This window comes from Mixophyes fleayi, chromosome 1, assembly GCF_038048845.1.
Source record: "Mixophyes fleayi isolate aMixFle1 chromosome 1, aMixFle1.hap1, whole genome shotgun sequence".
Classification (NCBI taxonomy): domain Eukaryota; kingdom Metazoa; phylum Chordata; class Amphibia; order Anura; family Limnodynastidae; genus Mixophyes; species Mixophyes fleayi.
In genome coordinates, this window is record NC_134402.1 from 272,447,174 (window position 1) to 272,462,650 (window position 15,477).

The following is a 15,477-nucleotide window of genomic DNA, read 5'->3' on the forward strand; positions in this document are numbered from 1 at the left end:
ATTCATGTCTTCTGTATGAATCCACTGCAGATGATTTGGATGGTTTGAGGAATCAGTGGGAAATAGATATTGGCCCTTTATCAGACAAGGAGTGGGAAATGGTTACAGACAGTACTAAAGGTTATACTTCATCATTAAAATTTCAACAAATACAGGTGTTTATCTAACACAGGGCCTACTTTACCCCTATTAGATTGGCAAAATTTCGCCCGGATGCTACCCCTAACTGTCCGAAATGCAATTCGATCAATGCTAAATTTTGTCACCTTCTATGGGAGTGTTCATGTATACAAATCTTCTGGCGAAGGATCAGGAGATGTATTCAGGTTACTGGAATTGAAGTGTCTCTTAGTTCACCGGCCACTTGTCTCTTTGGGCTCCGATTGAAGGGGAAAGTTAATAAACTGACAAAAATGTACATTTCACAGTTATTGATGTTGGCTAAGGTCTGTATAGCGAGGCTGTGGTTGGCCCCGACGAGTCCCACGGTTAAAAATTGGAAGGCACTGGTCAATACCACCATAAGTCACGAGAGATTTGTTTATACTAGCAGACAGGCTCTGAAGGGATTTGAGAATATATGGTACAGATGGTTAGAGTCTCCATTCTATCCTATGTCATCTAGTACAGATGCTCTATCTACTTAAATGTATGGCTACCGCAGTTCTTATAATAAGTATCTGAGTCCATGTAATAAACCCTGCATGTGTAACATACTTATGTATAAGCATTTACAATGTATGATCCTGAATGAATATAGCACATTTATTATTATTATGCTTTAATGTAATCTTGTAAATTCCGTCATTTAATTCCGATATGTATGCGATTGTTTTTCTTTTTGTTGTTTAGTATGTTTATATCTTAAAAAATTTCAATAAAAATACTGGATTTAAAAAAAAAAAAAAGACTCAGCTTTAGAGTAAAAGCATTCCACCTATATCATTTAGGATGGAATGACGTGTTACATAACTGTGCTCTCCTGATTTAACGGGTTACTGTAGGCACCCTTTTAATGCATCACGTGGGCTTTTTTGAGGTGTCTAGCAGGGTTATCAAGGCCACACTCTTGTGAGCTTACATTTCATCTGAGGCATTGTGGGACTGACCAAACATTTAATTAACTTTTTCTTATTAATAGTAAAAGGGGCGGAGTGCAATTTAAAATAAGTAAATGAAAATAAGATATTGATGAATTGGGGGTGAACTGAATTATAATGAGAAGGGGTTTGCTTTTGCCAATGGGTTAGTACTGATATTTAAGTCGTTTTGTTCAAGCAGTTTAACATAAATCTTGGAGACATAGGGAAATGATTCTAGTCAGTCAATACCATCCTTATGGATAAACAGATCTAATATATGCAAAATAATAATATTAAGAAGTTACATAATACTTTTAAATAATATAGAATAGTAATGATATAATGTTAAAAGATAATCAATATAACATAAATTAATGTCTGAATACTTTTAGGATTGAGGGCAGTACAGAAAAAAATAATAAAAAATATATAATTGATTAAAAGCAGGCCATTAAAAAACGCAGAAATAAATGGTTACATATAGAGATGAGCACAGTTTTCAAAGGTTTTCAGCAAAATGTTCAACTCATTACGCAATTGGCCATTACATTTTGCACATTTTGAAATTGGCATTTTCTAGTCCTGCCCCAACCATAACACACAGCAGAAAAAAAATTTACCCTCGTCTCCCAGCTCAGTTCATAGACTATAATTTCTGCAAAATGTGAATTTAAAACAGTGTGGAGTGGCAAGGCAGAAGCAGGGTTTGAAGAAAATCAATTTGCACAATTTGTTGATGCAGTTTAGTCCATCTTTAGTTACATCTAACATGAAAGTGATGGCAAAGGTGTTCATGCTTTGAGTCTTGTATGTACATATTAAATACTAGTTAACCCGTGCATGATACTCATGCATTCTAGAAAATGTTCGTTCCCCGGGGGGATGTTAGGGCGGGGGGATTTAGGCCCCGCCCCCTTTCCGACTTCTGAGGCTGCCGGGGGCTGCACAGTATGTGCAGGTCCGCTCGGCAGTGACAGGCAGGGACAGTGTGCTGCCCGGCCGCTCTGATTGTGTTTAAAACACAATCAGAGCAGCCGGACAGCACACTGTCACTGCCAAACGGACCTGCACATACTGTCGGCAGCAAACCCCTGCTAGGGGGGGGGGGGGGGCAATTGCCCCGATCGCACCCCCCTGGATCCGCCACTGTACACATGTGTGTTCATGAGGTAAAATTACCTCACGAGAATGAGTTTGACCCCTCAACTCCTCAATAATGTCAGTATACCAAATTTCAGCCCTTTTTGAGGTTTTTTTCCCCACACACACACTAAGAATTTATTAGGTCAGTTAACCCGTGCATGATACTCATGCATTCTAGTCAAATCAAGCTACTTAAGGTATTAAAAACTCCCCACTGTCACCCCCAGCAACCACCAACCGCTCCCAACTGTCACTTCTCCTTCAAGAAATATATATATATTTTTTTAAAATCTTTATAAACACTTTTAACAATTAACAAATTAAATTAACAAATTAAAAACATCTTAGTATACCAAATTTCAGCCCTTTCTGAATTTTTTTTTCCATACACACTAAGAATTTAGTAGGTCAGTGTATAACTCCGCCCAGCAGGTGGCACTGCAGCTTGGTTTTATTTTTTCCACACACAGACAGACTAACACACGCCACTAGACATTTATATTATAGATAATGACATACAACATTGGAAGTTTTTGTGGACATTGATGAGACCTATAGATGTCAAGTTGGAAAAAGTGATAGCAGATCTGGAGCACCAGTGTATGCAGAGTCTGAATATGACAAGCTATGCAAATATTTTGCAAATGCTAAGATCCAAATATGGTCCATTGCAAGATCCCAGGTCAGAGTAAAATGTCATGTTTTTAAGACACAGCATTGGCAACTTTTTCTCTAAGGTGTTATAATGCATTGTAAATCATGACAAGGGAAAGTTTATGTTGTTTTATGTTAAACATAGAAATGTAAAAGCACATGTGTGTGTCTGTCTTTGTTTTTTTTAAATATGATCTACTTCTGCATACAAAGCACATATTAATTGTATAAAATGCAGGGGCATCCAAGTGATGTTGAATATCATCTAATTAGATTAACATTTTCTTGTGTAGAAATCCACTGTCCTGCATTGTACAAACCTGATAATGTTCTGATATACCCAATAACTTGTGGACAAGAGCCAGCCATACATGGATCATTCTGCCATTTGGGATGTCAAAAGGGTTTTGCATTATCTGAAATAAGGGATGAAGTAAAATGTTTAAGTGGAAAATGGAGTGAAGATGTCCAATCAGCTGTTTGCAAAGGTAAAAACAAAAAATATGATTTATATAACTGTATTGGGAAATATTAAAATAGTTTTGTCTTATTTTGTACATTGTATTTGAACACTACAGTACACCACACTGTATTAATCTGTGTACTACACATTTTTGCATGTCCAATGATATAATCATGGCATTGTAATTTGTTCAGATACCAGATGAGTTTCAGCAACCCAGGCTGGCGTCCTTGTGTAAGCATGTTTCTAATGTATATTCCTTTCCTCCAGCAGTATCAGATAACCTACAGATCACAGTGGGAAGTGATCTATGGGTTTTCTTAACCTCTTAAATGCAGAGGACTAGTGGGGCTCGTTGTTAGGACTTTAGGGGATTATATAGAGGATGAGACTACTTCAGAACTTAGTACAGGTGCTGCCTAGAGCATCTGCAGAGCTTCTGTCGGTACTGAGTTTAATTGTGTAATGGTTATCAAAGTTGAACTGGCGCGTGAATATGTACCAAATAAATAAAACATCAATGCTTATCTGAACTTAATCGAGGACCTCCACAGGGATCATAATCCTGCAAACAGGATATGGAAATAGAAAAAAATAATAATATATGGTGTATTATTGTTAGAATGACGTGTTATTAATATAAGATAGATACATGTGTACATTAGTATGAAATATAAAGCAACTTATCTGAAATGCTTGATATGCTGTCAGTCCAGCAGTGGTGTTTCATAGTTCTCATAGTGGCGATGCTTGATAAATATACTCAGCCTTATGAAAGAGAATGAATGGTCCTACATTTTCATCTGAGTTCCAAGCTTCATCAGGGGAATATAAAGAATACATGCTTATATATTTTAAAATACATTGAAATGGCGCCACCACACACCTACTTTTATGTCAAAAGCTTATAGATGTGCTGAGCAATATGACGGCATTTGTGGCAGAGTAGAAGTTAGTATCGGTCAATGGGAGGCGTTGGACAGATAGAGGACATTTCTTGCTAAGTACAGAGTAGTCACTCCTATGTGCCTAGTTTTGTGGAGCAGTATTAAAGATTTGCAAAAGTATGTTACTTTTGTACTAGATTTGAGCTGTTAGAGATGAGGCATCATCCTATACTTTTGACGGAACACATATTATATCATCTTCCAGTTGCACCATGGTTGAGAAGCATTTATCTAGGAGCACTTTGCCAACTTAAGAGCTCCAAATATACAAATGAAATGTATTAAAGTGCACCTTGATATGTGGTGGGAAGACAATCTAGACACAGCAGTGCAAAATCAAGGCGTTTTGCACTGCGTATCCAAAGTGATTTGTAAGGGAAGTCAGTTGGTCTATGGTAATCTTTCTAAAACACTGTTTTCACGCTCTCTAGATATTGAACCTCCTGTAATCACATGTCCAGATGACATTGTTGCTGAAAATATTCAGCATCAGAACGCAGCTCAAATAAATTGGGAAATTCCAGAAGCAATGGATAATTCTGCAGAAGAGGTGAGTATACAAAATATAAATATAATATAGTGCATATGTTATTAGTTAGTATAATAGAAGTACAGGCAAATTATATACATTTCTCAGTTATCTGTTCTTTTTTATTGTAAGACAAATTATCACAAGGAACATGTTTTCGATCTGTCATCTTAGTCTTGTTTAATATACTGTATGTTTGTGGTCTATCATGGATTATTTAAATAGATCATTCATGAAAATAATTTAGAAGGATATGAAGAGCAGGCAGACAAATAGACACACCCAAGCAATGTGGGTCAGCAAGAGTATTACATGCAAGTTGTGGCTAATGCAATATTTAAACATTATAGCATATAGTACTTAGAGTGACATATACATGCTAGTCAGGCTTTCTTAGGGCTTTAATTCTTAACATAGACTAGTGTGGCTGCAAAAGTAGTATTTTGTTTTCAATCAAGTTACATTTAACAAGACAGTTTAAATTACCAATTTATTTCAAAATGATGTAGCTTGCTACTCTGAATGGGAATAATAAGAAAATAGTATAGCCATATCCCAAGAGTGTGATATCTGTTCATTACCTTAATAGCTGATATCTGTAGATGCATACTGATATATCCCATGATTTAAAAAAAAAAAAAAACATACAGGGAAAATTAGGCAATAAAAATATAATATTTCAAAGTCCTTTTCTACTTTCCCCCAAAAATAGAAGTGAGTTATACATTATCCCAATATAATGTATATCAGCGGAACAAATTAAAATACATCATTTTTCTCTTTGTTAAGAACAAGTTAAAAGACAATCTGAAAACAATAGGTTATAACTTTCCTTCATATAAACAACGTGGATCTTGTTCATGGTAATGTTTCACTGTCTATGACCCTAGAACATGGTAATGCTGTCCACCTCTTTCAAATATGCTGGAAAGTTTAATCTCTAACTTAGAACGACTCACAGGGTGCTTGTTTTGCCCATGATTTCTGCAACATGTGTCTTTTTGGTGCTACATACAGCAAAACACTTTGGATAGGGACCTGAAACTTAGGAAATTAACAATTGTCTTCAGTAGCAAAATCTAGGACTGCTATGGGAAAGTGGTGACACCTCAAATGTATGCATAGAAACATGTTGGGATAATTGATGCATCTCTATCATTCTTTTTAGCTGTGCATTTTATATTTATAGTACCAATACCCTGATCAGAAAGGACATGTGTGATCATGCCTATACATTGTTAAAGTGGTCTTTAATCAAAACAAATATTTTGTTTTGACTAAAGACCACTGCTTTTATAGAAAATCTTTATCTGTTCCTATGAGCACCTGACACATTAGTTTGAATTTTATGAACTATGACTGTTACATTGTGACAGCAAAACAAAAAGCAGGTTGTGTTGTATCGTGAAAAGTTCTCTGAAATAACAATGTTACTTATAATTATTTACTGTTTTGTACATGTCATACTTATTTCAGTCCTTTCTGCATCAAGGCTAGTATAATTATATTGCTTTGTTACTTAAATTACGCAATGCCCTACAAGAATTATCCAACTCCAATTATATAATTTTTCTGTACTAACTGCTTAAACATGGATTCATTGCTGGGAATTGCTACTTTTTGTGGCTTGATACCACTTGATACTGCAACAATTTAAATTCCAGCACTCAAAAGGTAATACATTTTATGTTGTAGGTGTCTGTAGAGGTCAGTCCAGCCTTTCTACCACTTCACATGTTTCCTATTGGAGAAGTATCTGTTACATATACAGCGACAGATAATTCTGGTAACCAAGCCAGCTGTACATTTAATATCAAGGTCATTGGTAAGTTGTCATCCCCCTTTTCTAAGAGTCTCAGTAGAAACTTTCTTGCCCTCATGCTAAATGATTTTCCCACTGAATTCTCCTACCCACCTCAAATTGTTACATTTCCCTGCTATCGCTAGCCATAATTAAATGGAACCTGCTTGTAATATATGTACATGACCCAAAGCATTATGGGATGTTTTTTTACTTGATGATTACACACAAAATCCTGACATTAAATATACCTGATTTATGTTGCACAAATGTTACAATACATTCATTATATGTAGCATCAAAATTACCACAATTTTTGAGTTTGCCTATTGAGAAATATCTTTCATAATCAAGTAAATCATAAATTCATTGTCGCTGCAAACATCAATGACTACACAGGTTCTATTGATTACTAAATACAAAAAATTAGTTTGGCAATCCAATAATACCCTGCAAAACTGAATTAATTCTTTAAAGAGTGCACCATACAGAGATGCTAATCTTGGAAGATTAGCAAGGATTAAGTGCATTTAGAATAGATTAAATGTATATGTAAATTTTGCGTAGGTGGTAAAAATACTAATTAGTTGTTACTTTGAAACATGAAAGGTTAGCCCCTGCAGATATGATAAAGCACACCTGTAGTGGAGCATAAAGCTACATACACTTTTGGAATTCATTATTACAAATGGTTGAATTTTGTTAATTTCTGTTTTCTAATACTTTTATTAGATGTAGATCCCCCTGTCATTGACAGATGCAGGTCACCTCCAGCAATTCAAACAAATGATAGCAAGCAGATTGTAATATGGATGGAGCCACAGTTTTCGGACAACTCAGGTGAGATACAGCCTAGGATTCGCTAGTGTCATAGTTTTTAGATTACATTAGTTGGCGTTAATGGCATTGATGGCAGGTGGCAACCAAGATGAAGTGCCGTTTATGGTATGAGCAAGCTTTATATCTTAGATGGATATCCCGGTTTTCAGTTGTTTACATCTACCAAATTCTTACTTCAAGTAGCGTATGTCATGATGTAAAAAAGATCAATAATTTTTAGTTCACTACAATAACATTGACAAAATGACAATATTTGCTTAATATTTTGTGACATTACTTCTGTTAATATAGTATACATTGTAATCAAGCCTTCCACATATAACTAGATAGTATACTATTTTCAAGGTGAAGTCACACATTTTGGTGTAAACAATTCCTTTTGCTTATACCATTTAATAAGTAAGGGCCTGATTCATTAAGGATCTTAACTTAAGAAACTTCTTATTTAAGTCTCCTGGACAAAACCATGTTACAATGCAAGGGGTGCAAATTAGTATTCTGTTTTGCACATAAGTTAAATACTGACTGTTTTTTCATGTAGCACACAAATACTTGATAGCTTATTTGTACACGGAAATTTAAAGTTAATATTTGTGTGCTACATGAAAAAACAGTCAGTATTTAACTTATGTGCAAAACAGAATACTAATTTGCACCCCTTGCATTGTAACATGGTTTTGTCCAGGAGACTTAAATAAGAAGTTTCTTAAGTTAAAATCCTTAATGAATCAGGCCCTAAATCTCTAAATATTACATATGAATGAGAAGAGGATACGACTCCCCCTGACCCAAGGCGTTAACAACCAGCCGCTACATGTACATCCCACAAACACTGCAATAGCCCCCCTTCCCCTTTACCGTTCCCCACCACCCAACACCTTTCTATACATTGTATGTCTTCCCTATAATCAGGCACAGAGGTATACTTTGTGTACTTTTGCTTCTTTTTTGCCGTTTTGTCTTTTAACAAATTTGTACCTATTTAATGGTTTTTAATGTTGTTGTCCATGTTATATGGTTGCCTTTGAAGACCCAATAAAACAGTTTTGTTTAAAAAATTAAATAAATGAGAAGAAGGGGCTTCATATACAAACATCACACCAGGAATGAACAATCTCACATTTGGTGATCCTGTTAAATTAGTTTATTCTGCAATAAATTAAGTGCAGAGTTTTCTGTAAAATAATGAATTGTTCCTATATTATTAAATTTTTAGGTTCTCCATTGATTATTACTAAAACTCATTCACCTGGAGATCTTTTCCCACATGGAGAAACAATTGTTCAATATGTCGCTAGTGATCCGTCTGGTAATAGTAGAACATGTGATATTCATATCGTCGTTAAAGGTACAGTGTGAACTTATATTACTCCAGTCTCTTGTATTTTTGTCATTTTGTGCATTGAGATCATGGTACAAGTTATAGTACTTGTAAACTTAGGGACTGAATCTTCAAGGAGAGCAAGGCAAAAAAAAGGAGTAAATTTGATCCTGGACAAATCATGTTGCCAGGCAAGGGGTGCAAATTAGTTTATTATTTTGCATGTAAGGAAAATAGTGGCTGCTTCTTCATGTAGCACACACATACTAGATAGATTTAATTTTACACTGAAATACATATAAAGTTGATCTAGGACATACCCTACCACAAATATAAATTGGTCACCACATTTTAAATTTATTTTTCCCTCCAATGCAACATGGTTTTGCCAAGGTGCAAAGTTACTCACTTTTTTTGCTCTTCTTTTCTTAATGACTTAGGCCCTTAGTCCTTATTGTATAGCTTGTTTAGTCAGCAGAGGCTGTGAAATATTGCACAGACTAAAATAATGCCAAATATGTAATTGGGCCATTAATAGCCAGAGATGGTCTCAGAAAACACTAAATGAAATGTTCTTAAGGGTAATTGTTGGCTCTCATAGGACCTCATTAACAAAATAAATATAAATAAACTAATAATAATGAAATGCAACTGTGGTGTTTTCTTTTTCATAATTTTTTTGGGATCTACAGGGTCACCATGTGAGCTTCCCACTACTCCCCAGAATGGAGAATTTGTTTGTTCCAATGACATGGATGGTGTCAACTGCACTATACACTGTAAGGAGGGCTTCGAGGTAGCAGAAGGTTCAATCCAGAATTTCTACTGTACTTTTAATGATGGTTTGTGGAAGCCACCACAGTTGATAGACTGGCCTGATTGCTCTGGTAAGCAGCTATATAAAACTATAATAGTGTTATCAAGATGCATTTTAGTTCCATCTAAACTAGCTACATACTGCCTGGGCTCATTAAGAAAGTAGTATAACTGCTGTCCCTGCCAACACCCTACCCCAACACACTCCGCCATTCTCTAAAAGCTGGTCGTCATTCATTGCTCCCAGCAGCTTTCATCCAGTGCAGGGCTGATGTTCCCAACAATGGTTCCCGCTTAATTGGAAATTGATTACACATACCTCCTCTTTTGAATGTGAATTGTACTGTATTTTTCAAGCCATGCTTTAGGGGTTGAGTAATACTTTTTATCCCATATAACTGATTTTCTATTACCTGGGGTTTATAATGTATCTACAGGAACGTTTTGACAAGCTGACAATATGGGGCATATTCAATTCTTGGCGTTATAGCCAAAAATCTTGCGGCACGCGCACTATTACCGTTATTACGGTACTCGTGCGTTTAAATACTGTTATTACGGTAATTTTCTTGCTGGATTTCAGCTCGCGACTCAGGGAGCTGCGAGCTGAAATCCAACTTACTATTACCGTAATAACGGTAATAGTTTTAACGCCACGGGGAAACTAAAGAATTGAATATGCCCCTATGTATACAATTAATACTCTTTGTGGCCTGTTTTTTTCATGTTTTACCATTGCCATGTATTACTTGAAAAGGGAAGTGTTGGTATAATTACATGTGAATACACTTTATAATTTCCAGTGAAGCGGTTTGCTAATCATGGATTTAAGTCATTTGAAATGTTGTATAAGGCCACACGATGTGATGACACCAATCTACTGAAAAATTTTGCAGATGCCTTTCAAACATCACTTGGTAAAATGGTATGTTGGCGATACTTCAGTTTTTTCACATTTTATGGGGAGGATCAATATAACGTTGATGAATCTGTTTTACTTTTTATTTATAACGCTATTTACACCAATTTATTTGTAAGTTTGTATGCTCACTGGACACTGAAGTCTAGAAGCATTTATTATATCCTAGTAAACAGTAAAACTGGCAACAGGCTGCTACCTATGTTGTAATACATAGTGTTATAATCAAAAGGGACACATTTATATGAAAAATCATTTCCTTTAAGCACTATGGTTAGAAATGAATAAAGTTCTGAATGAATTCATAGCTACATTGAAGGAAGGTCAGTTTGATTAGTTAGCAGCAAACACCGTAAGAGCTTCTTCCCCGTTTTAAGCAATTATTAATTCTGGATCTGTAAAGTCATAGTCTATTCTAACTAATGTATTGAAAAAAGAGAAAGCAAAGCCGTTTTCAAGACATTGACAATGCAGCACTCGTTCTAGAGTGTTTGAAATGAAAAATCTTAGGCTTCATTCAAAATAATTTTACTAATAAACATAAGCTCTTAAAGAGTACCCTCCAAATAGCACAACTGCCCTTATGCACTGTAAAGAAGCTTCCTGTGAACATTGCAATTAAGTAAACACTGGAGTAAGCACTGGAAAAGTTTGTGAATCCCAATCAATATGAAATATGATTATGTGTATTCTCAGTACACACAATGATATTCATCAGGCCAAGAGAAGAAACAACAGGTAAACCCAAAAAGTATAAACCTACCAGGCTGCCTCAACACTTAAGGAAAGTAAGGCAAAAAAAAGGAGTAATGTTTTCCGGGACAAACCATGTTACAATGCAAGGGGTGCAAATTAGTTTATTATTTTGCACATAAGTTAAATACTGGCTGTTTCTTCATCTAGCACACAAATACTTGATAGCTTTATTTTTACACTAAAATTTAAAGTGGATCTAGGGCATGCCCTACCCCAACTATAAATCTGCCATCACATTTTAAATCTACCTCCCCCTCCAATGCAACATGGTTTTGGCTAGGTGCAAACTTACTCCTTTTTTATGCTTTGCTCTCCTTAATGACTCAGGCCCACAATGTCTAACTACTATATGGGAGAAAAATAAAGATCACTGGTTTAACCATGCATCTTTGATATTCTCATCTTGAAGTCTTTGGAGTCATACCTGGCCCATTGGATGCCAAAGACCGATCATAACATGCCAAACCTATGACACATGCACCATTTCAAACTGGGATGATTGGTACAGACAATACAAATAGCAAATAATACTATCTCACCTTGATGCCCTCTACAAAATGTTCTCCTACAGAAGAAGTGGACAGTGATTGGTTAGTGAGTGACCCAATCATTGTTCTCTTTCCCCTATTAGTGAATGTGAAGCACTAAAACTTAAAGGGGGTTATGACTCACAAACCAAACTGCCAAATGTTCTTATCATCAGAATCAGAGGTGCAGGTGAGTGACAGCAGGGAGGTGTTTTATGTTTTCCCCTGCTGCCCTTTAGTTCCTGCCATCTGAGAGAACATACTAACATTGCCTCATTGCAGGTATGCCTCTGTTATTGACTGTATGATTCCAGTACCACTTCAGACAAACTGAAGTAGGTCTATAGTAGAGCTGAGGAGCTCACCAACGTTGGTTCTCACACTTATCTGAACAAACACACACTGCTCCAAAATTACTTTAGTTTTGGAACCCGGTATTGGTAAGAAGTCCTTCTACGTATATATAGGCTCACTCCAGAGTCTTAACACCCCTCCTTGGTAGTCAAGTAGAAATAGTCTAGGAATATACATCAGGATTGTTTTGTGCAAATTGTTAATATGTAAGATCATTTCTAAATTACATCATAAGATTAAAATTCACTAAATTGTTACGTGTTGGCAGTGCTTTTTTTGTCACAGAACTCACCAGAAATGAGTTCCGCCACCTTTTTTCTATGGATTTTTCAAGTTTTAAAAGTAACTTTTGAACATTTGATGTTAAGTCCAAGTGGACTTGAATCGCCCTGTGGAGCTTAGCACGTCGGCAGCAAAATCATTAAAACGGTGCATGCAGACTGCTTGTGTGTCAAGTCCGAAGCATGCGGACTTCGTCCGCGCTGGTTGTGATGGCACTGCTCGGCTTGTGGCGCTGCTCAGCTTGTGATTGGTCGTGTGGTCGCGTGCTGAGTGCTTACTGCGGGCAGCGACCGTAATGTTTCGTTACACAACTGACGTGTGTGGGTGTGTGTACAGTGATTGACTATGTGATGTGATTTCCGGCAGCTTTTTTCTTACAAAAAAAGCACTGCGTGTCGGTAACTTTATCTAACTATAAGATTTTCTAAGCAGCTATGGCTTTTTCATAGGTCTAAAAATGTGGACATGTAGACAAAATGACAGATTTGTTCTGATAAATGTCTGACATTGTACTTCACATTAATATGGTATTCAAACTAATATTTTGTTTTGGTTCCAAATTACAGTGATTGTTTTTATATCTCTCCATTTTTAATCTCAGATTCTTTGTGAAGTGAGAAATGTTGTATTTTCATTTAGGTTTTTTTATAAATTCAGTGAGTCTGTGTTTATTTTCAGGTCCCATCCTTTTGTAGTGATGTTGATGACATTGATTGCCGGCTTGAGGATCAGTACCAGAGACAGTGCCTTGAATACAATTATGATTATGAAAATGGATTTGCTATAGGTGACTCATGAACAATATTTATGTTTAATATCATTTTTGCCATATCTATATAGTGTATTTATGTATTTTCCCTTAAGATGAAAAACAAATATTAGTATAGTGCAAGAAAACAAAAAACACATATTCATTTAAAGTACTACACAAAGGTACTCTATTAGGAGAAGATATAGATATATATATATATATATATATATATATATATATATATATATATATATATATATCAAATAACTCACACAAGACCAAGCGTTTGGTGCAACGGACCTCGGATAGTTTTATTAGGCCGAGAAATAAAAAACACCTTTAAAATAAACACCTTGCCGTGTGGCTCTTACTAAACACTTGTCACTACTGACTAATAAACTAAAATAAAACATAAGCAGTATCAGCACAGGTCACTTACAGGCAACTATTAGGCTTTTCTCTCACGGAGACTATGCAGCCTCAGTCCCCAGCCAGTGAGAGATTGACTGAGCTGAGCAGGTTCACAGGTAACCTGGAAGACCCAGTCTATGGATAAAACCCGTCCTTCCATACATAAACCCCTTTTCCGGCTTTTCAACAAGCCTATAGTCCATCAGCAGCTCACGGCTACTACAGACACACATTCTCCAGGGGTTTTAAAAACAGTAGATTAGAAACCTGGGTGAAATATACATGTTTTCATATATATATATATATATATATATATATATATATATATATATTCTGCTATTCTAAAGATATATCTATCCATCTATCTATCTATCTATCTATCTATATATTGGATTTTTACAGGACAGTGAGCATGATCGAGTTGTCCAAGATCAAGTAAGCCAGGACTCAAGAACACAGGGCTAGGGAAGCAAACCTAGAGTTACAGAGGGTGATGTAATAGTAAAAGAAGTAAAAGAAAAGATAAACATGAGGAAAGAAGGCCCGGCTTGTAGCAGCTTACATCCTAAAGGGAAGGATAAGCCACAAATAGGGTGGCACCCTCTGGGAGACTGGAGGAGATAGCAGAGCCTAATGAGTTATGATGGCTCATAGGTTTGAATGAAGAAATTAGTTTTAAAGGCATTCTTGAAGCATTGGAGTGGAGAGGCTAATCTGATAGGATATGAGAGATCATTCCACATGAGAGGAGCAGCCCAGGCAAAGTCTTGGAGCTTGGAATGGGAAGAAGTAATCAGTGTGGTAGTGAGACAGAGGTCATTGGCAGATTGGAGTGGGTGGGAAGGAGTATGGGTAGAGATGAGGGTGGAGATGTAGGGGTGGGAGGTTTGGCTAAGGTCTTCATAGGTGAAGATGAGAAATTTAAATGTAATTCTGTAGGTTATGGGGAGTCAGTGTAGCCAAGGGCAGAGTGGGATGGCAGTGATAAAGTGGCGGGAGAGGAAAATATGTCAGTTAGCAGCATTGAGGATAGTCTGAAGAGGGGCAAGGCAGAAATTGACAAGGCCAGAGAGAGGAGGTTAAAGTAATAATAAGAGTTTTGATAGCTTTTATGGTGAGAAAGGGATGGTTCTTGTATATATTGTGAAGGTGGAAGTGGCAGGGTTGGGAGAGGGACTGAAGGTGGGGTTTGAAGTAGAGGGAGGAGTCGTGGATGACCCCTAGGCAATGGACCTGATGGACAGACAAGACAAGTGTTATCAAAAGAAAGAGCGATTGAAGGGGTGAGGGAGCCCTGAAAGGGGGAAAACAATGATTTTAGTCTTCAAAATATTAACTTTAAGAAAATGCTGGGATATCCAAGATGAGACAGCAGAAGACATGAGAGGAGGGAAGGGGAGAGGGCAGAGGAGAAAAGACAGATTTGGGTGTCAACAGCATACAGGTGGTACTGGAGGCTAAAGGAGCTGACCAAGAGAGGAGGTATAGAGGGAAAGAGCAGGGGGCCAAGAAAGAAATCTTGCCGAACTCCGATGAGTAAAGGCAGAGGTGGAAGGAGTAGAGTCGGGTATGGAGAATGAAAAAGACTGGTTTGAGAGGGAAGACGATACCAGGAAAGAACAGTCTCACAGAGGCTTACATATTGGAGAATTTGCAAAATGAGGGGTGATCAATGGTATTGAAGGCAAGAGAGAGGTCAATAAGGATGAGAAGGGAGAAATGTACCTTAAATTTTGTGGAAAGAAGGTTGTTAGTGACTTTAGTGAAGGTGGTTTTGGTGGAGTAGAGGGACTGAAATCATGATTGAAGTGGGTTAAGAAGAGAGTGAAAGGAGAGGAAGGAGGTAAGATGGTTGTAAACAGCTCATTCAAGAAATTTGGA

At 36.7% G+C, this 15,477-nt stretch overlaps 1 protein-coding gene across 1 annotated transcript in view; it reads left to right on the forward strand.

Annotated features, from left to right (window-relative positions):
* The window catches only part of SVEP1 (sushi, von Willebrand factor type A, EGF and pentraxin domain containing 1), a 291,067-nt gene that overhangs the window by 116,861 nt on the left and 158,729 nt on the right, over positions 1-15,477 (forward strand). The window contains 8 exon segments of the mRNA XM_075204846.1: positions 3,173-3,367; positions 4,721-4,839; positions 6,514-6,643; positions 7,352-7,459; positions 8,676-8,807; positions 9,473-9,667; positions 10,400-10,521; positions 13,113-13,221. Coding sequence (XP_075060947.1) covers positions 3,173-3,367; positions 4,721-4,839; positions 6,514-6,643; positions 7,352-7,459; positions 8,676-8,807; positions 9,473-9,667; positions 10,400-10,521; positions 13,113-13,221 — 1,110 coding nt within the window.